At 40.2% G+C, this 23,786-nt stretch overlaps 1 protein-coding gene across 1 annotated transcript; it reads right to left on the minus strand.

Annotated features, from left to right (window-relative positions):
* GJA1 (gap junction protein alpha 1) lies at window positions 1-14,692 on the minus strand. The gene is made up of 2 exons (XM_003932366.4): window positions 14,494-14,692; window positions 1-2,932 (listed from the first exon to the last, which is right to left on the minus strand). The coding sequence occupies exon 2, from the start codon at window positions 2,914-2,916 to the stop codon at window positions 1,768-1,770; it is 1,149 nt and encodes a 382-aa protein (XP_003932415.1). The 5' UTR covers window positions 2,917-2,932; window positions 14,494-14,692; the 3' UTR covers window positions 1-1,767.
* Between the last annotated feature and the right edge of the window lie 9,094 nt (window positions 14,693-23,786).

Below are 23,786 nucleotides of genomic sequence, written 5' to 3' on the forward strand. Positions count from 1 at the left end.
TACCTTTATACTAAATTAAAACTTTATTGAATAAAGAACACTCTCCAGAACACACGATTTGATGATGGTCTAGGTCTACATTACATGCAACGAAGCCGAACATGACAGTAGTTTAACATGGAATGTCAAACAGATTAGTATTTTTCATTGTACAAAACTGTTTATGTAACTGACATGCAAGATGAAAAGTGTCATACTCAGCATTTTCACTAATCGTCTGTGATGAGTTTTAAAAAAGGCATTTGGAGAAACTGGTAGACGTCCTCAGCATACAGTTCAAATAAATTAGTTATATGCGTACTATTGAATCCTCTTTAAACCTCTCTTGCATTCCCAGTAAAATCTTAGTGCAAATATCAAATTTGCTGGTCATGCCAAAAGACTGTTGAACTTATAATAGAATACAAGTTCTGAATTACTGTGTATTAAGAAGGGCAAACCCAAGAATACCAGTTACTGCAAAATTCATTTAGGCACACTTAATAGTCCACTCTAAGCATTTTTTTCTAAGTCTCTCACATTAATGACTAAAGCCTGTTTACAGTACTAAAATTCTATCATTCAAGCATCAATGATTACATTTCAGAAAAAGAAAATCATTCATTTCAGTAATAGCATTATTGCTATATCCTAAAAAAAAAAAAGAGAGAAAGCATCATAATTAACAAAACCAGTATCCATAATATATCCAGAATAGGATACATGGGGAAAAACATTTTAGGAAAAAAAAAAAAAGTGTGCTTTACTTGCCACAGCAGGAATTATATAATGTAAACACCATATTGGCCCACACCACAAAAATCCATGAGAAAAGTTCAAATTTGAACACTATATGTGCATTATTTTCAAATCTGTGTGTTTATACTGTATCTGCTTGTACCAATACATGACAACAAAACACACTCTTCCACACGCATACACATACAAGTGATTGCTAAACATTAAGCATGGCTTGATTCCCTGACTCTAGCTCAAAAAAGAAAAAAATGTTACATTACATCGCAACTGTCTTAAAAACGTTTACAGAAACCATTAAATGAATGTGAGTAGTAGCGGAGGAATGATGAAAAAGTGATGGTAATGATAGGGTGCAAGTGGATGGAAAAAGAATGTAGGTATCATGCTGAAATTTGCAAATGCATGGAAAGTCTTATTCTGTGGGCCTTATCTGAATGTTAAACTGATACCAAGAATAAAAAAAAAATATATAGTAGCACGAGTCCATTGACACCTGGAGGGTCAGGCCTAGAAAGCTTACCTTCAAAGTGCAAATTCTAACAATGGAATGTTTTAGCAGGGACTTAAGGACAATCCTCTGTCTTTTTCTTGTTGAAAAGACCAAACGTGTTCAGGAAGTATTTATTCCTGGGTAAAATTATTTCCGTTTCTTGTTAAAACAAAAATATTTAGTCACAATTACCACCCACTCATTCACATACACAGAAACCATTCTTAAGGGTGTTTGCGGGAAGAAAAAGCCCTTATCTACGTAACACCTAATGGAACTCTTATTTATAATCTAAGTTCTTTAAATCCACTACTTTAAATACCAACATGCACCTCTCTTATCCCCTCCCTCTCCACCCATCTACCCCAAACACCCACAATGAACCTAGGTATTCTAATGTCTTTGTGTTTTCTCAGCCTCAGGAGTAAGGCTGTTGAGTACCACACCTCCACTGGACCAAAATTAACGCCTGGTGCACTTTCTACAGCACCTTTTTTCTTCTCCGCAATTGAGTGGAATCGATGCTTTCAAGCCTGTATCTAGATCTCCAGGTCATCAGGCCGAGGTCTGCTGCTGGCACGGCTGCTGGCTCTGCTTGAAGGTCGCTGGTCCACAATGGCTAGTGGCTGTAGTTCGTGTCCAGCACCTAGTTTTTTAGAATTCTGGTTATCATCGGGGAAATCAAAAGGCTGTGCATGGGAGTTAGAGATGGTGCTTCCCGCCTGCCCCATTCGATTTTGTTCTGCACTGTAATTAGCCCAGTTTTGCTCGCTTGCTTGCTTGTTGTAATTGCGGCAAGAAGAATTGTTTCTGTCGCCAGTGACCAGCTTGTACCCAGGAGGAGACATGGGTGAGAGGGGAGCGGTTGGTGAGGAGCAGCCATTGAAATAAGCGTATTTTGGAGACCCACAGTCTTTGGCGGGGCTCAGTGGGCCAGTGGTGGCATGGTAAGGGTCGCTCTTTCCCTTAACTCGATCCTTAACGCCCTTGAAGAAAACATAGAAGAGTTCAATGATATTCAAGGCAAGAGACACCAAGGACACCACCAGCATGAAGATGATGAAGATGGTTTTCTCTGTGGGGCGAGAGAGGAAGCAGTCCACCTGATGTGGGCAGGGATCTCTTTTGCAAGTGTAAACAGCACTCAAGCTGAATCCATAGATGTACCACTGGATCAGCAGGAAGGCCACCTCGAAGACAGACTTGAAGAGGATACTGATGATGTAGGTTCGCAGCAACCCTCCTCGCATCTTCACCTTGCCATGCTCTTCAATACCGTACTTGAACTTCTTGATCTCAATCTGCTTCAAGTGCATCTCCACATTGACACCGTCAGTTTGGGCAACCTTGAGTTCCTCCTCTTTCTTGTTCAGTTTCTCTTCCTTTCGCATCACATAGAAGACATGAGCCAGGTACAAGAGTGTGGGTACAGACACAAATATGATCTGCAGGACCCAGAAGCGCACATGAGAGATTGGGAAAGACTTATCATAGCAGACGTTTTCACAACCAGGTTGTTGAGTGTTACAACGAAAAGCCGACTGCTCATCTCCCCACGCTGACTCAACCGCTGTCCCCAGGAGCAGGATTCGGAAAATGAAAAGTACTGATAACCACACCTTCCCTCCGGCGGTGGAGTAGGCTTGAACCTTGTCAAGGAGTTTGCCCAAGGCACTCCAGTCACCCATGTTGCCTGGGCACCACCTGAAAAGAAACAAAGACAATTAAAATATCACAGATTTGCAAATTACTAGTTTAACATTTAGTCCCTTTCGGCAGATGGTTAAAATACTACAAAAGGTTTCATATATTTCCAACATACTTTCACAAAAAACCAAGTGCAAACTCTTCCTGTCCCATTTTCCTCGAACGAAAAGTTATAACACGTGTTTTGTTTTTGAGCTAAAGTAAGTCTTAGAAGGAACAGAGAGTGTGTTGCAATCATAACCTGGAAAGATGTATTGCTTGCTCAACCGCTGCCTTGCCATGTGACTTGTGAAGCCATCTGCGCTAAGCCTCTGCTTATTTTATTTGCTTGATAAATAGGACAGTTCTTACCTGGTAGGTCTGTGATTGCATGGGTACCTAAGCAAAATGTCGATGTGTATTATTCAAAGCACAGGCATCTAAGAATCCAGGTAAAAACACCTATGAACCCACACACATAACCTTTTTTTCAAAACTTTTATTATTATATATCATTTTATTACTAATTTCGCCCTGAAAGATTTTTCAATGGTATCTCAAGTGTAACCTGTGATACTCTATGTTATTGTCATTTATGCTTTTCTGTTTCTTTTTTTTTAGAGACAGGCTTTCACTATGTTGCCCAGGCTTCTGGACTCAGGCAATCCTCCTGCCTCAGCCTCCCAAGTAATGAGTACTATTTTTATCTTAAGCAGTGACTTGTATATAGCTCAAAAGTCTGCCTTTGTCGGGAGAAAAAGCAGCTGTATGGAAATATACTATTTAGCTACAATGTATTATATGTAGTAACCTACTTTCAAAAACAAAGACTAGGCCGGGCGCGGTGGCTCACGCCTATAATCCCAGCACTTTGGGAGGCCGAGGCGGGTGGATCACAAGGTCAAGAGATCGAGACCATCCTGGTCAACAAGGTGAAACCCCATCTCTACTAAAAATACAAAAATTAGCTGGGCATGGTGGTGCGTGCCTGTAGTCCTAGCTACTCGGGAGGCTGAGGCAGGAGAATTGCTTGAACCCAGGAGGCGGAGGTTGCGGTGAGCCAAGATCGTGCCATTGCACTCCAGTCTGGGTAACAAGAGGGAAACTCTGTCTCAAAAAAAACAAAAACAAAAACCAACAACAAAACAAAGACTAGACTAAATACACATCACACTTTAAGTAAAAAAGCAAACAAACAAAACCTACTTCAGTGTTTTCTCCAGCCAGAAATGATTGGTTTTCATCTTTTGATTGTTAAATACTTTAAAGTTCCCCTACTGGGCTTTGGGCACTCAGGCTATACATCCAATTTAACTTCTTACCAATACCTAGCTATCTAAAGGCTATGCCTTTTCCATTACTGAGGTTAAGAAAAAGATCAAAGTTGTCTAGTTCAACTATGCTTCTAATTGCTGATTATCTATCTAGCTGATAAAAATTGAGGGTATCAGGGTATAGGAAATATTTAGCTACAGATAGAGCCAGACGAAGATTCACAGTCCCCCTGGCCAAGGCTTTTCAATGCCTGGCATTGGTTTTACAAGTATAGCAAAGCTGGCTGGGCTTGGTGGCTCATGCCTGTAATCCCAGCACTTTGGGAGGCTGAGGTGGGTGGATTACAAGGTCAGGAGTTCAAGACCAGCCTGGCCAATAATGGTGAACCCCGCCCTGGCCCGGCTCTACTAAAAATATAAAAATTAGCTGGGCGTGGCAAAAGAATTGCTTAGCCCTGGGAGGCAGACGTTGCACTGATCTGAGATTGAGCCGTTGCACTCCAGCCTGGGAAACAGAGTGAGACTCCATCTCCCAAAAAAAAGGATAGTAAAGCTGCGCTAAAAGCTAGAAATGCTTCCATGCTTTTATATATACAATCTTAGTAAGGGCTGAAAGCTGGGAAGAAATGAGTAACATGACGTGGCAGGCATAGGGAATATAGGCTAATTTCAGCAGACAGTAGTAATTGGAGGGTTTAGAAAAGGATGAATTAGTCAAAGATTATTTAATAATTAAAAACGAGCAAAGCTAAGACTTTACTAATGAATTCTAAATAGTGTAACTGAAGGTAGGATTACTTAGGCTTCTTAAAAATAGGTTTACTATCTGAATATAAAGCAGTTTATCTGATATTGAACTATGAGCTGTATTCTCCTAGTAAGAAGTAAATGAAATCCAGGGGCGTCTTCTTCCGTAGGAAGCAACATTACATTTCTGTCAAATGACTGTATCTGCCATAGAGAACAAGAAAAAATGAAATGGACACCTGACTTGGGAGTTCCTGGACCGATCAAAGAAGAGATGGTTGAGCCATAAAGCTTGAATTAGATGCCATGGGTATCTTTGATGACAGCCCAGGGACTGGTGCCAAAGAATGCTGGAATAAGAGTGGAAGGTGGGTGGGAGGGCCACAGAAATAACGCTCCCCGAGTGGTCATAAAAAAGGGAGTCTCCCTTCTACTTTTTTTTTTTTTTTTTTTTTTTTTTTTGTTGAGATGGAGTTTCACCCTTGTTACCCAGGCTGGAGTGCAATGGCGCGATCTCGGCTCACCGCAACCTCCGCTTCCTGGGCTCAGGCAATTCTCCTGCCTCAGCCTCCTGAGTAGCTGGGATTACAGGCGCGTGCCACCATGCCCAGCTAATTTTTTTTTGCACTTTTAGTAGAGACGGGGTTTCACCATGTTGACCAGGATGGTCTCGATCTCTCGACCTCGGGATCCACCCGCCTCGGCCTCCCAAAGTGCTGGGATTACAGGCTTGAGCCACCGCGCCCGGCTCCTTCTACTTTTAAGAAGGATCATTTTAGATTCTGAAGTGACAAGTTAGAAAGTTTGTTTCATACATCAAACAGCAGTCAAATAAGAACAAAAGCTTGACGGGCTGACAAAGACAGTTAAATAGCCAAGGGAAGGCTTGAAGGAAGGGAGTAATTTAGTCTTGATGGTGAGTTTGATGGTGAGAGAATGTGAAAGAAAAAAACCCCCTATAATTTAGCAGAAAATACTAGACTGGAAATGAAGAAGTACAGTCCATGAGGGTCAGACAAACAGAGTAAAATTTTTGAAGCTATAAATAGATAGTTTCTATGTGATGATGTGTAAAATTGGCCCTAAGTCTGTTTGTAAAAAACTACAATATTTTGCCAGTGTCATCTGCTTTTACTCAGATACTGCAATTGTTGGGGAGAAAATAATAGAAACAATCAAGTATGAAAAGATAAATTGTTTGTATACATCTCATCACATTTATGCAATGATAGAGCTGAAGACAAAGCTAGCATGTTTAAAAATAACACCAGGCACAAAAGAAATTATTTTAACTACTGTTTAATCATTACTCAAAGTAATATATGATTGTGTAGATGCTTATAGCAATTCATCACTAAGTTTATTTACATTCTATAAGAAATAACATTTTGCATAATACGTAACTTTAATATAATTTTGAGATTCTGCAAAAAATACTCCACAGTTCCATAGTATGTGAACTAGGTCATCGGGCAGCTCTCTAGGTAGTATAGGTAGTAGTTTTTTTTTTTTTTTTTAATACACTAGCAACTTAATTGCAAAGTTGTCTTTTCTTCAAGCACCCATGCAGTTTCATTTGCATTAATGAGTTATACTTTCATCTTAATAAGATATGAATTATCCAATTGGACACTATCCTGTAACATGTAGGTATCTGTCAATTACCACTATTACAGGGAACATCAAATAATGTTTAATGTGACAGCTGCCCAAAAAGAAGTAACAAAAATTGTTCCCCTTTTTTTGGTAGTTGCTCACTTTGCCATGAATCAAGTTTTGGTGACTGGCTATTCCTCCCTGCTGCACCCCTCCCAACCTGGCTTAGTATCTTCATTTTTTCAGGTCATGTAGGATAAAATTAATATCCTTTATAATAAAAGGGCATAATTATATGTTTACAGAATCCCTGGCATTGATCTACAGACTATGCACTGCATTTTTATTCAGCAGGAGACAGGCATATTTCTTATTCAACACATGAGAACACCAAGGCAGCTGGACATCTCACATATATTCATGCCTTCACCTCTAAGATCCTGAGTTGGTGCTTTAAATGTAGGCTAAGGTCTGAGAGGAGTTGTGCAAAGTTCTCATTAAGAGCAGAGTCCTAGCAGCTGGACCACACTTCCGTCTATGCACCATGTGAGATTACATTTCTATTGCTCTTCACGGCCCGGTAGACTGGACACCCAAAGCTACAGGCACTAAGTGCGACCAGCCTAAGGCCACTCTAGTCCCTTTCCAGAACTGCAGTCAGTCAGTCACTTGGCAGCATTTGTTTAAAAACATACACCCCTGGGCCAGGCACGGTGGCTCACGCCTGTAATCCCAGCACTTTGGGAGGCCAAGGCGGGTGGATCATGAGGTCAAGAGATCGAGACCATCCTGGCCAACATGGTGAAACCCCGTATCTACTAAAAAATACAAAAAAAAAATTAGCTGGGAGTGGTGGCCCATAGTCTCAATTACTTGGGAGGCTGAGGCAGGAGAATTGCTTGAACCTGGGGGGCGGAGTTTGCAGCCTAAGATTGCACCATTGCACTCCAGCCTGGCGTCAGAGCAAGACTCCGTCTTAAAAAAAAAAAAAAAAAGACAGAAAAAACATACACCCCTGGTCTTCAGCAGTCTGGATGAATCTGAATTTCTAGAGGCGGGGCCTAGGAGTAAGGTTTTGTTTGTTTGTTTTTTTGGTTACTTTTTAAATAAATGTCCCAGGTGATTCTGAAGGTTTTGGGCCAGGAGGCAAACACTGGTTTCTTGACTTTCTGCTTCTTTCTTGTTCAGCATATTTAGGGGTGGGAAAACTGTCAGGAAAGTGGAAGAGACAGAGTCTAAAAAATCCACGGGGCTGTCTGTGGAGTAGCAGCTCTCTGGGCGCCGGCACTGAGCCCATCCCTGGCTCCACGTTCCTCGACACTCTGCATCTCCGTTGGCACCTCCCTTAGAGCAGAAAGACTTAAACTCTTTAATTCAAATGAAATCTCTTAAAAATAAAGCTTCAGTTTTATAATTACATTTGACTGTGCCTTTTGCCTTAAAAACAAATCACTGAGCCAAAGTCGCAGTCAATCTGTCCATGCCATTAATATCCTAATAGTTATTAGAATTAGAAAGTATTTTACTTTCAACTTTATGTTTCTCAAGAAGAGACAAATGTAATGAGTTGAGAATGGAGACTTAAATAATGGTAAATAGGATTACTGAAAGCTAAAGTGAAATTAGATATCCATCATCTTTTTATGATTGGGAGAACAGAGAAGGCGAAGGTTATTAATACCTGAAAGAATAAAATCAAGAGTCTAAATATACAGAAAGAAATGTCTATGGAAGTTACCGATAAAATAATATAATGGATTTTTTGGGAGGAAAGGGAAATCGTGTGTGTGTTGTGCTAACACCAAAATATATTTATGCCCCAAAACTCAAATGCAAACCCTTCTAATGTTTTCTTTCACTTTTATAATAACCTCTGCCCCTCCAGTAAATACCATTGAGGGAACTCAGCTATCTATTCCTCTGCACTTACAACAGCCACGTGTTCTTTGTGGTAATATTGTTTTTCTTTTTTTGAGACAGTATCTCGCTCTGTTGCCCAGGCTGGAATGCAGTGGCATGATCTCACCTCACTGCAACCTCCACCTCCTGGGTTCAAGTGATTCTCCTGCCTCAGCCTCCTGAGTAGCTGGGATTACAGGCGCATGCTGTCACGCCTGGCTAATTTTTGTATTTTTAGTAGAGACAGGGTTTCGCCAATTGGCCAGGCTGGTCTCGAACTCCTGACCTCGTGATCTGCCTGCCTCAGCCTCCCAAAGTGCTGGGATTACAGGCGTGAGCCACTGTGCCCAGCTAGTAATATTCATATGTACAAATAATTAACATAACCCACATTCACTCCATCAGCAAGTACTATAGGCGCTATCTTCAAAATATAACCAGGCAATGACCAATTCTTACCACCCTTAGCCTGATCTCAGCCATCATCAGTTTGCTAGGTTTCATGTCATTAGCCTCGTCACCCTGAGTAATCAGTCAATCTTGAGAAAACAAACCAACAATCAGCTAGGTCTGCTGAGCTCTGCTCCATCCGCACAGCTCACATCCTCAATTATTTCAGGTCTCACCTCATCAGCCAACTTTCCTGACCACCAAGAATGAAATAGCAGCATCCTTTCTCCAGTCCTGTCATTTCCTATTCCCTTTGCCCTGGTTTTAAATAATTATCTTAATGGACTTTATCTCTACTTGATATAGTAAATATTTACCTGGTTATTGTGTACATCCTTCCATGAGAAGGATTTATTATTTGCCTTCCTCAACAGGAATGTGAGCTATACGCGGGAGTTTGCTTTGTTCACTGCTATATCCCCAGTGCTTAAAAGAGTAAGAGGTGCGCCCAGGCGTGATGGCTCACACCTGTAATCTCAGCACTTTGGGAGGCAGAGGCAGGTGGATCACTTGAGGTCAGGAGTTTGTGATCAGCCTGGTCAACAGAGAAATTCCATCTCTACTAAAAACACACAAAAAAAGTAGCCAGGCGTGGTGGTGGGTGCCTGTAATCCCAGCTACTTGGGAGGCTGAGGCAGAAGAATAGCTTGAATCTGGGAGGTGGAGGTTGCAGTGAGCCAAGATTGCGCCACTGTACTCCAGCCTGGGCGACAGAGACTCCATCTCAAAAAGAAAAAAACATGCTCACACACACACACAAAACCCAGATACTGTGCAAAAACAACAACAAAAACCCCACCAGTTTGTTTGTTTGTTTCCATCTCTTCGGTATTCTTTTAATTGTAGTTATATATCTCAAATTTCTAAAGTTTCAAATTAATTAAAAAGGGGACTTTACAGTAAAAAAATATTGTCATCTTATTCTCATACTGTTAAATTTTCAAGTGACAATTGCTGAAACAGAGAACTGTTTGTTTAAACAACATGCTTCAAATGATTCCTGGGCAGGCAATAGAGCTGAATTAAGAAAAAAAGGCTCTTTACAACCCCCCACTGCTAAATTTGACTGGCTTAAAAAAAAAGAAAGAAAGAAAGAAAAGAACAAGGAAAAAGGCTCTTTAACAAAGAGCTTCCTGAATTTGTTAGATGAGATCTTAATGAGGGTTAGATTCTTGCAGCACTGCGTCAGGTATCACTATTAGGTTGTTGTGGGTTAAGATTTAAAACACAAAACAAACAAAAAAAATGAAAAAAAACCACAACTGTGTGGTTGTCCCCTAGTTCTGTGATACTCTAACTCTGATTGCACCACACAATTTTATTGTAGCCAAGGACACCATTTCAAGAAGAAATAGCCTGTTCAAAGTTGTGTAGATTTGAAGAATGATAAATATCGGGGAAGGCTGGGGCTCTGAAGGGTAAGAACAGCGGCTCATATTAACCCTGGTTAATATAACATCTTTGCAGTCTGAGTCTACGCAGACAGTAAAGTGACTAGACTCAAGTACCATGGAAAAGATGCCTCGTTCATCAGATAATACCAAACTTTTACTTCCTTATTTACACCTAGATGGCCTAACTGTAGTGTATCAAACTTACTGTATGTAAACATCTATTTAAAATGCTGTCTCATGGTTCTCTGATTACCCTCAGATTCCTTTATAAAGAATTGCACATTTGTGTAGGTATTTGATGTTGTGAACTGCTTATTTTGGGGGCATAGGGCAGGACAACAAAAAAATTCCAACAAGCCTTTCTTTCCCTCATCACGTACACAACTTATATTAGCATCCACAAAATGAGATGAGATGGGGATTGAGGTGTGAGGAACTCCATCCAAAGAGAGGATGATGCATCCCATAAAGGACAATCCCCTCCCTAGTTCAACAGCTATTACTCAACTCTCCCCCTACACAAGTTTCTCAAGATCAATTTAGGACTGCTAGAGGAAAAACCCTAAGTCATAAGCTGCAGTCTAAAAGCCGTGTTCTTCAATCCTGGTGTAACTAAATACATTTCTATCAGTCGTTTCCTCTGACCCTACTCTTACTTCCGCTTCGAAATTGACTATATTTTTTGAATAGCCTTGCTATTTTACAATCATATAAAGACACCCTTAGGGTCCTCACAAGTGTACTGATTAAGATAGTCTATTTTTTTTTCAATGATCATTGAATAAGTTAACTCATGTATGTGAAACTCTTAGTAAGTGCTCAGTAGTTTGGCATTCTTTAAAAGACCTTTAGATATAGCTCGTTTGTTTTTAAATTTTTCATTTTTTTCTTTAGCAAAACAGGAACTAAAAAATAATTGACCAACATACATTTTCTTTTAAGAAAAAATTTTTATAAAGATGAAATTTTGCTATGTTGCCCAGGCTGGTTTTCAACTGCTGGCCTCAAGCAATCCTCTCACCCCACCGTCTCAAAGGGCCAGGATTACAGGCAAGAGCCATCATGCCTGGCTGATGACAAACATACATTTTTCTTAAAATACTCTTTTAAAAGCATAGGGAAACTGAAATGCGAAATTTATGAAATTTTATAAGCCACTGATACATTAAAAAAAGAGCTAACCACAATCTGTACACACATAGTTAAGTGGTGACATTAAGATGGAGAATTCAGGCAGTTATGCTAATAATTCAAAAATATATATATGCTCTGGGGATTTAAAAACTTGAATTATCCATGTTGAATATTACATTCATAATAAACACTAGATAATTACTGATTCTCTCCAGAGCTGAACTGATGTGTGCGGATAAGCTTCCACATATCTCTTCAAATAACTGAGAATCTTGAAGATAAGTTCGAACAACCGGAAAGGTGGAGTAAAAGGTACTAATCACTGGTGACTGTCCGAACATTCCCTTCCCTGCGGGCATCATATACAAAGGCTCAAACCAAGTTACACCCTTGGAATTAGAGAAAAGAAAAGAAAGAATGCACCCAGTGTTTTCCCTCCTTGATGCAGGAATTTGAACCATCTAAGTAACAAAGCAACCTTCAGTATCTGCAAGCACAGCCTTTTATCCGCCTCCTGCGGAGCATCTTTGGAACCACGTTTCCCAAGCAGCGTGAGAGCACTGTAGGTATCACAATCCCCAAGGGTGAGGAACTCAGTGGCTGGGGTGAGAGCCCTCAGAAGGCATTACAAAAATGTGGAGCGTGTTTAAACAGTGAAGAAAGTCGGAGCAAAGCACTAGCACTGCATTTTCCCGGCAGAGGACAGGTAACCAGTCTACGCTGACTTTGGGGAGTACAAAGCACCCCCACACTGGGGGAACACGTGCTAATAATATAGAATCAACACATCACCAGGACGGAATGTACTGCCTCTGCTTGGTATAATTTCCAGTCAATTCGGCCTACCGAGAAGTAATTACTCTTCTCCCAAAGGTGTTTTCTAACTGGCTTATTTCATTGTTGTTTGGGAGTGGGGGAGGGGGGCGGTTAATGAAATTTCTGCGTTACTAGACGCTTTAATTTCCAGCGACCCTGACACAAAAAATAAACATTGGGCTTCCTCACAGGGAAACTTTTCACCGAGGTCAAATGCGCCCCATTTGCGGAGGGCGAGATTCAGTAACCTTCTCGTCATTACTAACTGGGTCCGGGAATCAAAAGAAATTAAACCCACCTCCAAGCAAAGCCACGCTTCCTTCTACAACACCGTGTACCTCTCCCCTTCCCACCCCCACTCTGTACCCGGAGAGAGAGAAGCACGCCTCTTGGGCGCGAGGAGAGCTTACTGATGAGCGTTATCAGAAACGCCCAGCCAAAGCGGCCCGGGTCACGGAAGGGGCAGGGTGGGCGCTGCGCAGCTCCGAGCTCCGGGCGCGCGTCTGGGAAACGCGCTGGCTCGGCCCGGACGCGTCATCGGCTCCCCGAGGGTCTCTCCTCCCCGCCCTTTGCCCCCGCGCCGCCCCGCCTCGTTCTCGGGAAGTTTCAGGAACTTCCAGGACCGGGAGAGTTGCAAGTGCAATTTGAGCACGATAATTCCCAAGGTACTCAGGTTTTACCAACGCGGAGAGAGTGGGATTCATCAAGTTTCGGAGAAAAAAAAAAAAAAGCGAATGGGGTGAGAGGGATGGGAAATTAGACTGACAGCTTTAATTAAATCAACCATTTGCTCTTCTACCATTTGGCACCCAGCCCGTCTCTCCTCCCATCCCTCCCACCCCGCGCCCCGGGTTCCTTTGCAGTGACGGAACTGGGACCTGCGCTCGGTTGGACTAGGATTGGAGGGAAACGTCCCCAAACCGCGCTGGTTCGGGCGGGAAGGCGCGGGAGGGAACCCGGCAGACGCTAAGATGGCAGGAGGCGCCCCGCGCCCGTCCGGCCCACGGCCTCGGGCCTCCGCAAAGCCTTCATTTTTATTTGCTTTTCAGCATTCACGGGTGCAGACACTTCCACTGCAGGGTCACGTCAAGAATCTAAACTCATTATTTTAGTCTGTAGATTTACACAGAACAAAAAATCCTTACCGGGCACAAAAATGCATGGTTGCGTTTCTGATGAACAAAATGTATGTTACCAATAAAAGCATTTTAAATATTGAACCCTTTAAAGCAACACATTCGCGATATCTTTGCCCTAGGAGCTCCAGCTCCAGCTCCAAAGAACTGCCCTGGAGTTCTTTGAACCTGAATTCTGCTGCAGGTTCGGGCAGAGGGAAGGTGCGGGGCGGCGGGGGCTGGGGGTGGGTAGCTCCCTCTAAAGCGCCGTTTAAGAAAGTTTTTTTCCTGCTCTTTCTAGGAGCTCCCGTTGTAGGGGACGGTTTTGGAAAGGCACCCTGGCATACACTCTTTTGTAAACATCTGATCTCCTCTAATGCTCTGTAACTAACCACCACCCATTTAAGAGATTTCATCTCCTAAACTGCCAGCGTGGTCGAGTAAAAGCAGTGTCTCCTGAGGGTCGCGAATCTTTGCATAGCGGTTGCTAACACGAAGTAACAATTTACTGTTGATTTTCAACAGTAATATTAATACTCTTGAATTTGATACCTTTTTGTTGAATGGGGAAAATTTTAGGGAGGAACCACGTGGAAGTCAAGTAACCACGATGTTTTAACAAAGCACTTTGTCACAAAAGAAGTTGGCTTTGCAAAGCTATAGAACATCAATCAAGATTTCCATATGAAAAAAGCACTTTATGAAGTGTGGAATACTATAGGAAGCACGCTAAGCAAATTTGCACTTGGATTTTTGCAATGTAATCAGTCAAATCCCCCAACCCAGGCTCCTAACCGCCCCCCCCCCTGACATCCCAACAAATGATGGCACCTAAACTATTATTGATTATAAAAAAATAAATTATTGTCTAAAACGAAGAACCAAACACCAAGTAAACTAGTCCTTTATTCTAATCTTAAAGGTTTGAACCTTTTACCTGTTGCAATATTAATAGAAACTTTTTTAACAGTCAAAATATACATTCGGTTCAACAAATTTTAACTTTAAAACTATAGAAACACCTTCAAATTCATCAATACATTTACAGTATCATAATTCAAAGCTACATTTAACACATTTTAAAACTTTAGAAAAGTTTTACTTGTAGAAAAAGAAACTACTAGGTAAAGTGTTCTCATTTTTTTAAAACTTACTCTTTTGCTTAAAAGAAGTGAAGTCACGCCAAGTGATTGAACTCCTTGGAGGATGAAGTAAAAGGAAAAGGCCAGTTCAGGCACTGAGACCTGTCTATTTAAAGTTTAAAACTCTGCTGCTGCTTGGTACTTTCCTCACGCCTTCCCCCTAATGAAAGAAAAGTGCTGATACCTCGTAAAAGCTTTTTTGTAACTTGGAGCACAGAGCTTTTAAAAGTTTCAAGCCACTGACTCAACTGGGAGGAGGGGCTAGCAGAAAGGGGAGGGCAAAGGGAAAGGCGGGGAGGAGGTGGGGAGGAGGCTGGTGAATGTGGAAGGGTGGGGGAAGAAGAGGCAAAGAGCAGGAGCGGGATCAGGATAAAGTCGTAGTTTAAATTTGCTGATGAGAAAAAATAACATAACATTTGGGACATGAATGCCTCCACTTGGAGTTGTTCCTCACTCATAAGAATCATTGATTATTGTGCTTGTTTCACCAAAAGAGCAGGGATGATGGGGAAAAAATAGTGTATATTTTTATTATAACATTGTCTAAAATTTTTTGAGTCGTTTACAATATAAATAAAAATGGCGGGGAAGCATATAATCAGTTCAAGCTTGTTTCACACTGACCAAGGTGTGTGAAGTTACAGGTAGGTGTGAGTGACCTGTTTGATGATCTAATTCCCTTCCTTTAAATTTAAATAAGGACAATTAACAAAGGAAATGGCAGGGAAGGGAGAGAGACATTTTAAAAATCGATGTAGATGAAGAAAAGTCTATACCCAATCCATCTTTCCGCCCCTTCATTGCTTTGAATTTTTACTCTTTCAGTTTAGCAAAAGGCTGTGTGTGTGTATGTGTGTGTGTTTTACATATGTAGCATGTTTTGTTTGCCTATGAAATCTTGATATATCTGACCTCTACCCTATCTCCAGAAAACTAAGATTTTATATTTCAACCCTCTTTATTCCAAAACACTAAAACCCAAATCTGTAGTGAAATGTCAGGATTTTTAAAACACAGACTATGGGCCGGGCACTGTGGCTCACGCCTGTAATCCTAGCACTTTGGGAGGCCGAGGTGGGTGGATCACCTGAGGTCAGTTCAAGACCAGCCTGGCCATCATGGTGAAACCCCATCTTTATAAAACAAAACAAAACAAAACAAAACACAGACTATGGTTGCCTTGAGTAGTTTCCCAAACTATTCAGCCTCCTTAAGATCACTTCCCCCTCTCAAGCCCACTAGAGTTTTCTGCCCAGTGACAGTAGAGTGGGCAAATCATCTTTCTGTGTTTCCCTGCCCCTTTCAATACTCTCCCTCTTCAAGGCTCTGCTTTAGGGTGTATAATAACCTGAGTCATGTGGCCTCATTCTTAAAGCAGGCAGCTGCTTTGAGAGCTTCCCAGATGCCATAGCAGAGTGTTGCGGTAGGACAATTCCTCATAAACAGGCTTCGGTGATGCTCCTGAGGTTGGGCAGGAAATCTCTTGGCCATATTCTCTGGAAGGAAAGCAAACTCATCTGGCCTTCATATTCCTAACACTTTTCTCACTAGTGGAAATACCAGAAAAAAGAAGGATGGCCAATATATTCTGGTAGACACCGTTCCCTAATTAAACTTTCACTGAAATGACTAATACAACATCTTTTGAAATGTTGCAGTTTTAAGGAACAATTTTGCTTTCACTTGTTGGCTATCCTATTTCCAAGAGTATATTTTTCTCTAAGGAAGGGCAAAAACAATCTTCTGGAAGTAGAAATTGTAATCTGGCTTTTGAGTCTTCAGGTTTAGCAACCTATAAATATTGTTTTGGTCTTGTATTTATGAATCTATTGTTTTGTCTTAACTAAAAATTATTTCATTGGACTTAGAACACATTCATGAAAATGATTTATTCTTTTTATCATAAAAATACATTTCTTCTTTATCAAAAAAACTATGCTTCATTTCATTTACATAACAGTTTATTTTTGTAAAAATATTTTTCAAGTACAATTATAAAAAAACTACCATGATGTTAATTCAGATTAAGTTTCGTGAATGAAAAGTTGTCATTGACTATTTTATAATAGGGATTTTAGAGCAAAACAATACTGTGTTTATTTTTCTTATGTTTGGTTAGGTCTTATAGATGGATATTGAAGTTCAAGTATTCTGCTACCTTTTCTTTTTAAATTATTACCTATGTGACCAACTGGAAAGATAACTAAAGAACTTCTTTTTAGCAAGTTAAATTATTCATGGATATCACTTGAACCATTTTCTTAACCAAAGGGATTACTCGTAGGATAAGCCAAGCCATTGATTAGTTACTTCTCTTAATATACGAACATATTATGTCTTTTCTTTCTAAAATTATTTTTCCATGATCACTGATACAAGATCTCAGTATGATTTCATCAAAAATATAATTGATAAGACATTCTGTGGAGCCTTCTCTTCTTTTGGGTTAATGGCACTGAAATGCAATGCTACGAGTAACCACACACAAGGGAAACTAGGTTTTGTGAAAGATCCCATAGTTTTCTTTTTCTTTCTTTTTTTTTTTTAAGACAGGTTTCACCAAGTTGGTCAGGCTGGTCTTGAACTCCTGACCTCAGGTGATCTGCCTGTCTTGGCCTCCAAAGTGCTTGGATTACAGGCATGAGTCACTGTGCCCGGCTTAATCCCATAGTTTTCTCTGCTGGACAACTAACGGGGTCTCTAAATGACAAATAGCAATCCCTATTATTACTCATATTTTAGCAGTGTTGGTGAGTTATATTTTTGTCAACAATACAGTTGTACAAAAGTATCTCACTTACCTGACCTTGAAGCTTGTCGCCATTGGAATGTTTTGCAAAAATTGTGGAATAGTTTTTTTTTTTTTTTTAATGTGTTTTTCTCATAGTCTCAGAAATGTCAATGTCATGTCTTTAATATAAACACTGACTTCCCAGAACTGTATCTCCTCTGATTGTCAGACCTTGTCTATGTAGAAGAAATGGATGCAGCCTAATTTGGTAGTCAGACAACACTGCTCTTTGAAAAAGTAGAAACATTTAACTACAGTTTCTGTCTTCTGCAGGGATTCTTTAGGCTGAATCACCTGCCATGACTTTGATTCTGTTTTATCCATGTAGCTATATACTTCGAAAAATGCACATTATTGTCACAATGGAGGGTAATTTATTCAGAATTGTGAGAAATATTTCTTAATATGAGAACCAATTCCTTTTTTGGATTTTTACCTTTGTTTCAAAATAGGAATTTCTGAAATTTTAAGAAATGAATGGAGTGATTTTTAAGGTCTTTAAATGCCTATCTCACACAAATTCTGATGGATTACTTTCACCTCATTCAATAGCATAAACATTCAAAAATAATTGGTGGCTCCAGATTAGAGACCTGTAAGAAGAGTATTTGTAATGGGAGAGCAGTGAGCTATAGAAATTTGAAATGCACTACTAACAGTAAGAAAGGGACATAGAATTATCAGAACTTGATGACGGATGAATGGGAGGAGAAGGGAGAGAAGGCTGTGGAAACTGATTTTTGGAGTTTTGACTGGGAAAATATTACCTACGCACAAAAAAGGAAACTGGGGGAGGTACTGAAAAATATTTCAAACAGTAATGAGTTGAACAGTAATGATTTGTTTGAAATATTTTAGTATGAAGAACTAAAAAAATCTAGGTAAATACAGCTGACTGACAATTTAAAACAGGAGCTGTAGAGTTCACTTTAAAATTGTTATGGCTGGGCGCAGTGACTCATGCCTGTAATCCAGCACTTTGGATGGCCAAGGCGGGCGGATCACCTGAGGTCAGGTGTCCAAGACCAGCCTGGGCAACATGGTGAAACCCCATCTCTACTAAAAATACAAAAATTAGTTGGGTGTGGTAGCTTCCTGAAAATAGGCCTCATGAAACTAGGGTTTGAAGGTATTTTCTCCAAGTAGGTGAGGTTATCAGCTGGCTGAGATGAAAGTGAGTAAAGAAGAATGGGAAAATCTGCAATACCTCACAGACAATTCAAGGCATTTGCAGAAGAATGGAAAGACTATCTGAGACTAAGAGGGTCTAGGTTGATTTTGTAATGAGATAAGATGGCATTAGTTTACAGATTTCCTTTCCTTAGCATCAGAATCATCCTTTCAATGCACCAAATTGCCATTTTCACTAATACTTACTGAAAACAAGAAAGAAGTAAAAGTTAATTTGGAGCTTATTAGTTTACAAGTTTAGAAATACTCTACTCAAATTGGTAAAATTAGCTAGAAAATCCGTTCTTAATGTGACTGTTGGTCAATTACATTTCTTCAGACCAGTAAAGATTTCTCATCATATTACCAACTTGTGCTGGTATCATTTTTCAAAAGATAAGTTTCTGGGGTCTGTCAATTTGCTTCATAATCCTGAAGTACTCAACTTAACTGAAAACTTCTTTCCCATTTACTTAGCATTCTATCATCTTGAAAGATGTTTAAGAATCAAAGATTGATTTGAACTGTGTAAAATGTCAACTCATATTTGTAGCCCACATTTATCTCCAAGTGAATCTTACTGTAAACCAAACTACACAGAAAGGTATTTGTAAAGGGAAGAATTTGTTTTGCTTTGTTTTGTGGAATGGGAAAGAATTCCGGTCAGTGGATAAATATGTCTTTGGCTCCACCTTCTGTGCAGAGTGAAAATGAACATTGCAAGAAGAAACTGGTAAATCATTGATTTCATGTTTATTTGTTTAATTTTACGTTTTCATTGAGGGTTGGTTAATTTTTTTATGATTGCTTGTGAACTCATTCAGTAAATATTTAAGTCTCAGGGATTATGGCAGACATTAGTATTTTTTAGTTATGCAGTCAATCAAAACCAATATCAAAGTTGAACTTCATTTAGCTTTAGTCTTTTGAGTTTTCTTTAAGGGAATTTTGAAAAAGCAAGCAAACAAAGGTAGGGAAAAAGAATACTAGCTAGGTTCCTCAAAAAAGAAACATGCTCTTTTCCTCTGTGAGTCCACAGGGGGGTGCTATTTTAAGAAGGCAATCAATAGTATATCCATTTTAAAAAACGATCAGAAGACACCTGGATGTGGTGGCTCACGCCTGTAATCTCAGCACTTTGGGAGGCCAAGGCAGGCAGATCATCTGAGATCAGCAGTTCAAGAGCAGCCTGGCCAACATGGCAAAAATCCCCTCTCTACTAAGAAATACAAAAATTAGCCGGGCCTGGTGGTGGGCGCCTATAATCTCAGCTACTCTGGAGGTTGAGGCAGGGTGAACTGCTTGAACCCAGGAGGCAGAGGTTGCAATAAGCTGAGACCGTGCCACTGCACTCCAGCCTGGGCAACATAGCAAGACTCTGTCTCAAAAAAAAAAAAAAAAAAAAATCAGAAGCAAGTCTAGAGGTTTGGAACCTGCAGCTCTTAATTCTGCATGTGTATTAGTTTTGTTTATAGAAAGAGAAACAAGAAGTCATTTGTACTGATTGACAATCTAAATAAATTTTTTTATTCTAAGAATTTTTTTTTTTTTTTTTTTTTTTGTGACAGAATTTCCCTCTTATTTCAATCTTGGCTCACTGCAACCTCTGCCACCCAGGTTCAAGTGATAGTGATGCCTCAGCCTCTCCAGTAGCTGGCCGTAGCTGGGATTACAGGTGCATGCCACCACACCCAGCTAATATTTGTATATTTAGTGGAGATGGGGTTTCATCATGTTGACCAGGCTAGTCCTGAACTCCTGACCTCCAGCCTCGGCCCCCCAAAGTGCTGTGATTACAGGCGTGAGCCATGGTGCCCGGATTTATGCTAAGAATTTAAATCTTTTGAAGATCACATAACAAATAAGAAAATATTTCAATATGTTAATTTTAGCGCAGATAATATGAATATTATTTATTATCTAAAAATTACTTAGCCACTTGCCAATCTCCTGAAGATGATCACTTGCCATCATTTTATGTTTAGTATTGTATTAGATGCAGTAGAAACTTGAAAATTATAGAGAACATTTTGCAAGTGGAGGTGATTCCTTATGTACAAATTTTTAATGCAGGCTTTATCAAGAATATGAACAAATGTTTAGTTAAAATAACAAATGCATGAACAAATTATGTACTTGTTGAACTGATGCCGAAGAAATAAAAAACTTAGCATTGCTTCAAATGTCAGCTGAGATAAAAATTCCCGAATGAAATATTTACAATACTTGGTTATAGAACCACTTACCAAAGTCGTTAAAATGCCTCTCTGTTGTATGTCTAAATCTGCTTTGGTGCACAGAATGAGGCACCTATGGACAGCTTTATACAGCACATATCCTTTATAGACACTAACATTTATAACATTTTCATTTAGTACGGCATAAACAACGCAATTATCTCTAAGAAATCATGCATCATGGCAATTATAAGTTCTATGTATATTAGAAATATTTCAGCCTGCATAGCTCTAAGAATGGCAAAATTTAAGAACCCTGTTAGATTTCTAAGACAGCCTTTTGTTTGCTTGTTATTAATAACTGGAAATGAGTAGTACTTTAGTGTCATATGGTTATGATTTAAAAGCAAGTTTCAAATGCAGTAGGCTTGACATGTTTGGAAGGTTCTAGTGACTTTTCACTTTCTTAGATATTTATGTGGCTACTTACAACAAATTACTTGAAGCCATGGTCAGGCTGATGTAAAGGCAGAATATCATCATCATAAGGGTATTTAAGGACTTCAGAAACTTTTTCAGACCAAAACCATCCTCCCTACTTGTCCCTTATGGAAGTTAGATTTTCCACTATGTATTAGAGTTCCACCTTTGGATAAAGACATTGGAATCTTTTTTTTTTTTTTTTTTTTTTTTTTTGAGAGGGAGTCTCACTCTGTCACCCAGGTTGGAATGCAATGGTGTGGTCTTGGCTCACTGCAACCTCTGCTTCCTGGGTTCAAGTGATTCTCCTACCTCAGCCTTCCGAGTAGCTGGGATTACAGGCACCTACCACCATGCCTGGCTACTTTTTGTATTTTTAGCAGAGATGGTTTCACCATCTTGGGCAGGCTGGTCTAGAACTCCCAACCTCAGATGATTTGCTCACCTCAGCCTCCCAAAGTGCTGGGATTACAAGCATGAGCAACCAGGCCCGGCCAACATTGAAATCGTTAAGAAGGTCCAAAAGGGGCTGGGTGAGGTGGCTCACACCTGTAATCCCAGCACTCTGGAGGCCGAGGTGGGTGGATCACGAGGTCAAGAGATCGAGACCATCCTGGTCAACATGGTGAAACCCAGTCTCTATATTAAAAAAAAAAAAAAAAAAAAGAAGAAGAAAGTCCAAAAGGAAATGCATGTATATTTTGCAAGTATATTTTTGGAAAGGGTAAAAACATAAAATATTAACAAAAATCATCATTGTGACTTAAGAAGGAGGCTTTAAAAGATGGGATATAAATTTTGATGAGAGTTCCATCAGTAAATTGAGGACTCTATGAAATGACCTAAGCCAATTTGGTTTTCACAACTTACATGTCCTTTTTGGCATGTACTAGTGGCCACCACAAAAGATTGACTTGTATGAAGATTACTCCCTCATGACATTAGTGTCAGCATACAAAAAAAGTAAGTCTTAGATCAAGTTCTGATTTTGATACTGTATTAGTCAAAGTACTCCAGAGGTCCCATGACTGCCCTCTGCAAGCTGGATTGCCTGGAAAGCTGGTGGTTATTCTGTCCAAAGACCTGAGAGCTAGTGGAGCCAAGGGTGTAAACTGTAGCCCAAGGCCCAGAGAAGATGACAAGGTATCCCAATTAGCAGGAAGGAAAACAGAAGAATTTCTCGATCTTCTGTCTTTTGTTTTATTTAGGCTTTCCGTAGATCAGATGATACCTAGTCATTTTGTGGAGGGCAGTCTGTCTGAGTCCACCAATTCAAATGGTAATCTCATCCAGAAACATCTTCTCAGGTACACCCAGAAGTAATGTTTAATCTGGGCACCTTGTGGTCAGTCAAGTTGATACATGAAATCAATCAATACAGTTGCTTGCTTATTTATTTATTTGTTTATTTATTTTGAGACGGAGTTACACCTTTGTTGCACAGGCTGGAGTGCAATGGCACAATCTTGGCTCACTGCAACTTCTGCCTCCTGGGTTCAAGCGATCCTCCTGCCTCAGCCTCCTGAGTAGCTGGATTAGTAGCTGGCATATGCCACCAAGCCTGGCTAATTTTGTATTTTTAGTAGAGACAAGGTTTCTCCATGTTGGTCAGGCTGATCTTGAACTCCCAACCTCAGGTGATCCGCCCACCTCAGACTCCCAAAGTGCTGGGATTACAGGCGTGAGCCACCACACCGAGCCTAGTTGCTTATTTAATAAGTATTTATTAGCAAGCAGGCACATAACCATTTTATACAACTTATTTTGAATTCTCTATGAAACCCTGACTGTTCATTTTAGATGAGGAGACTATCATCTTACATAAAAAGTTGTTTTTTCTCCCCAAAGGAGTTATTTTATTTTATTTATTTTGAGATGAAGTCTTGCTCCTGTCCTGCAGGCTGGAGTGTAGTGGCATGATCTTGGCTCACTGCAACCTCCACCTCCCGGGTTCAAATGATTCTCCTTCCTCAGCCGCCCAAGTAGTTGGGATTACAGGTGTGTGCCACTACGCCCGGCTAATTTTTGTATTTTTAGTAGAGACGGGGTTTCTCCATGTTAGCCAGGCTAGTCTCAAACTCCCGACCTCAGGGGATCCCCCCAACTCAGCCTACCAAAGTGTTAACATTACAAGATTGATTCACCGTGCCCAGCCAGGAGTTATTAAAAAAAAAAATTAGTATACCATAGTTGTACGTATTTTGGCGGTACATTTGATATTTTGTTACATGTATAAAATGTGTAATGATCAAATCAGTGTTATTGAGATATCCATCACTTCAAATAATTATTTTTTCTTTGTGTTGGGAACATTACAATTCTTCTGTTTTGAAATATACCGTAAATTGCTATTAACTGTGATTTCCCTACTGTACTACCAAATAACTTATTCCTTCTAACTGTATTTTATTTATTTATTTATTTTGAGATGGAGCCTCGCTCTGTCACCCAGGCTGCAGTGCTTTGGTGCAATCTCGAATCACTGCAACTTCTGCCTCCCGGATTCAAGCAATTCTCCTGCCTTAGTCTCCCGAGTAGCTGGGACTACAGGTGCATGCCACCACAGCCAGCTAATTTTTTGTATTCTAGTAGAGACAGGGTTTCACTGTGTTGCCCAGGCTGGTCTCAAACTCCTGAGTTCAGGCAAACTACCTGCCTCAACCTCCCAATGTGCTGGGATTACAGGC

This window comes from Saimiri boliviensis, chromosome 4 (assembly GCF_048565385.1).
Source record: "Saimiri boliviensis isolate mSaiBol1 chromosome 4, mSaiBol1.pri, whole genome shotgun sequence".
Lineage (NCBI taxonomy): Eukaryota > Metazoa > Chordata > Mammalia > Primates > Cebidae > Saimiri > Saimiri boliviensis.

Bases quoted from the DNA above. Each gene is read 5' to 3' on its own strand.
- GJA1 (XM_003932366.4), bottom strand. From the start codon at position 2,916: ATGGGTGACTGGAGTGCCTTGGGCAAACTCCTTGACAAGGTTCAAGCC.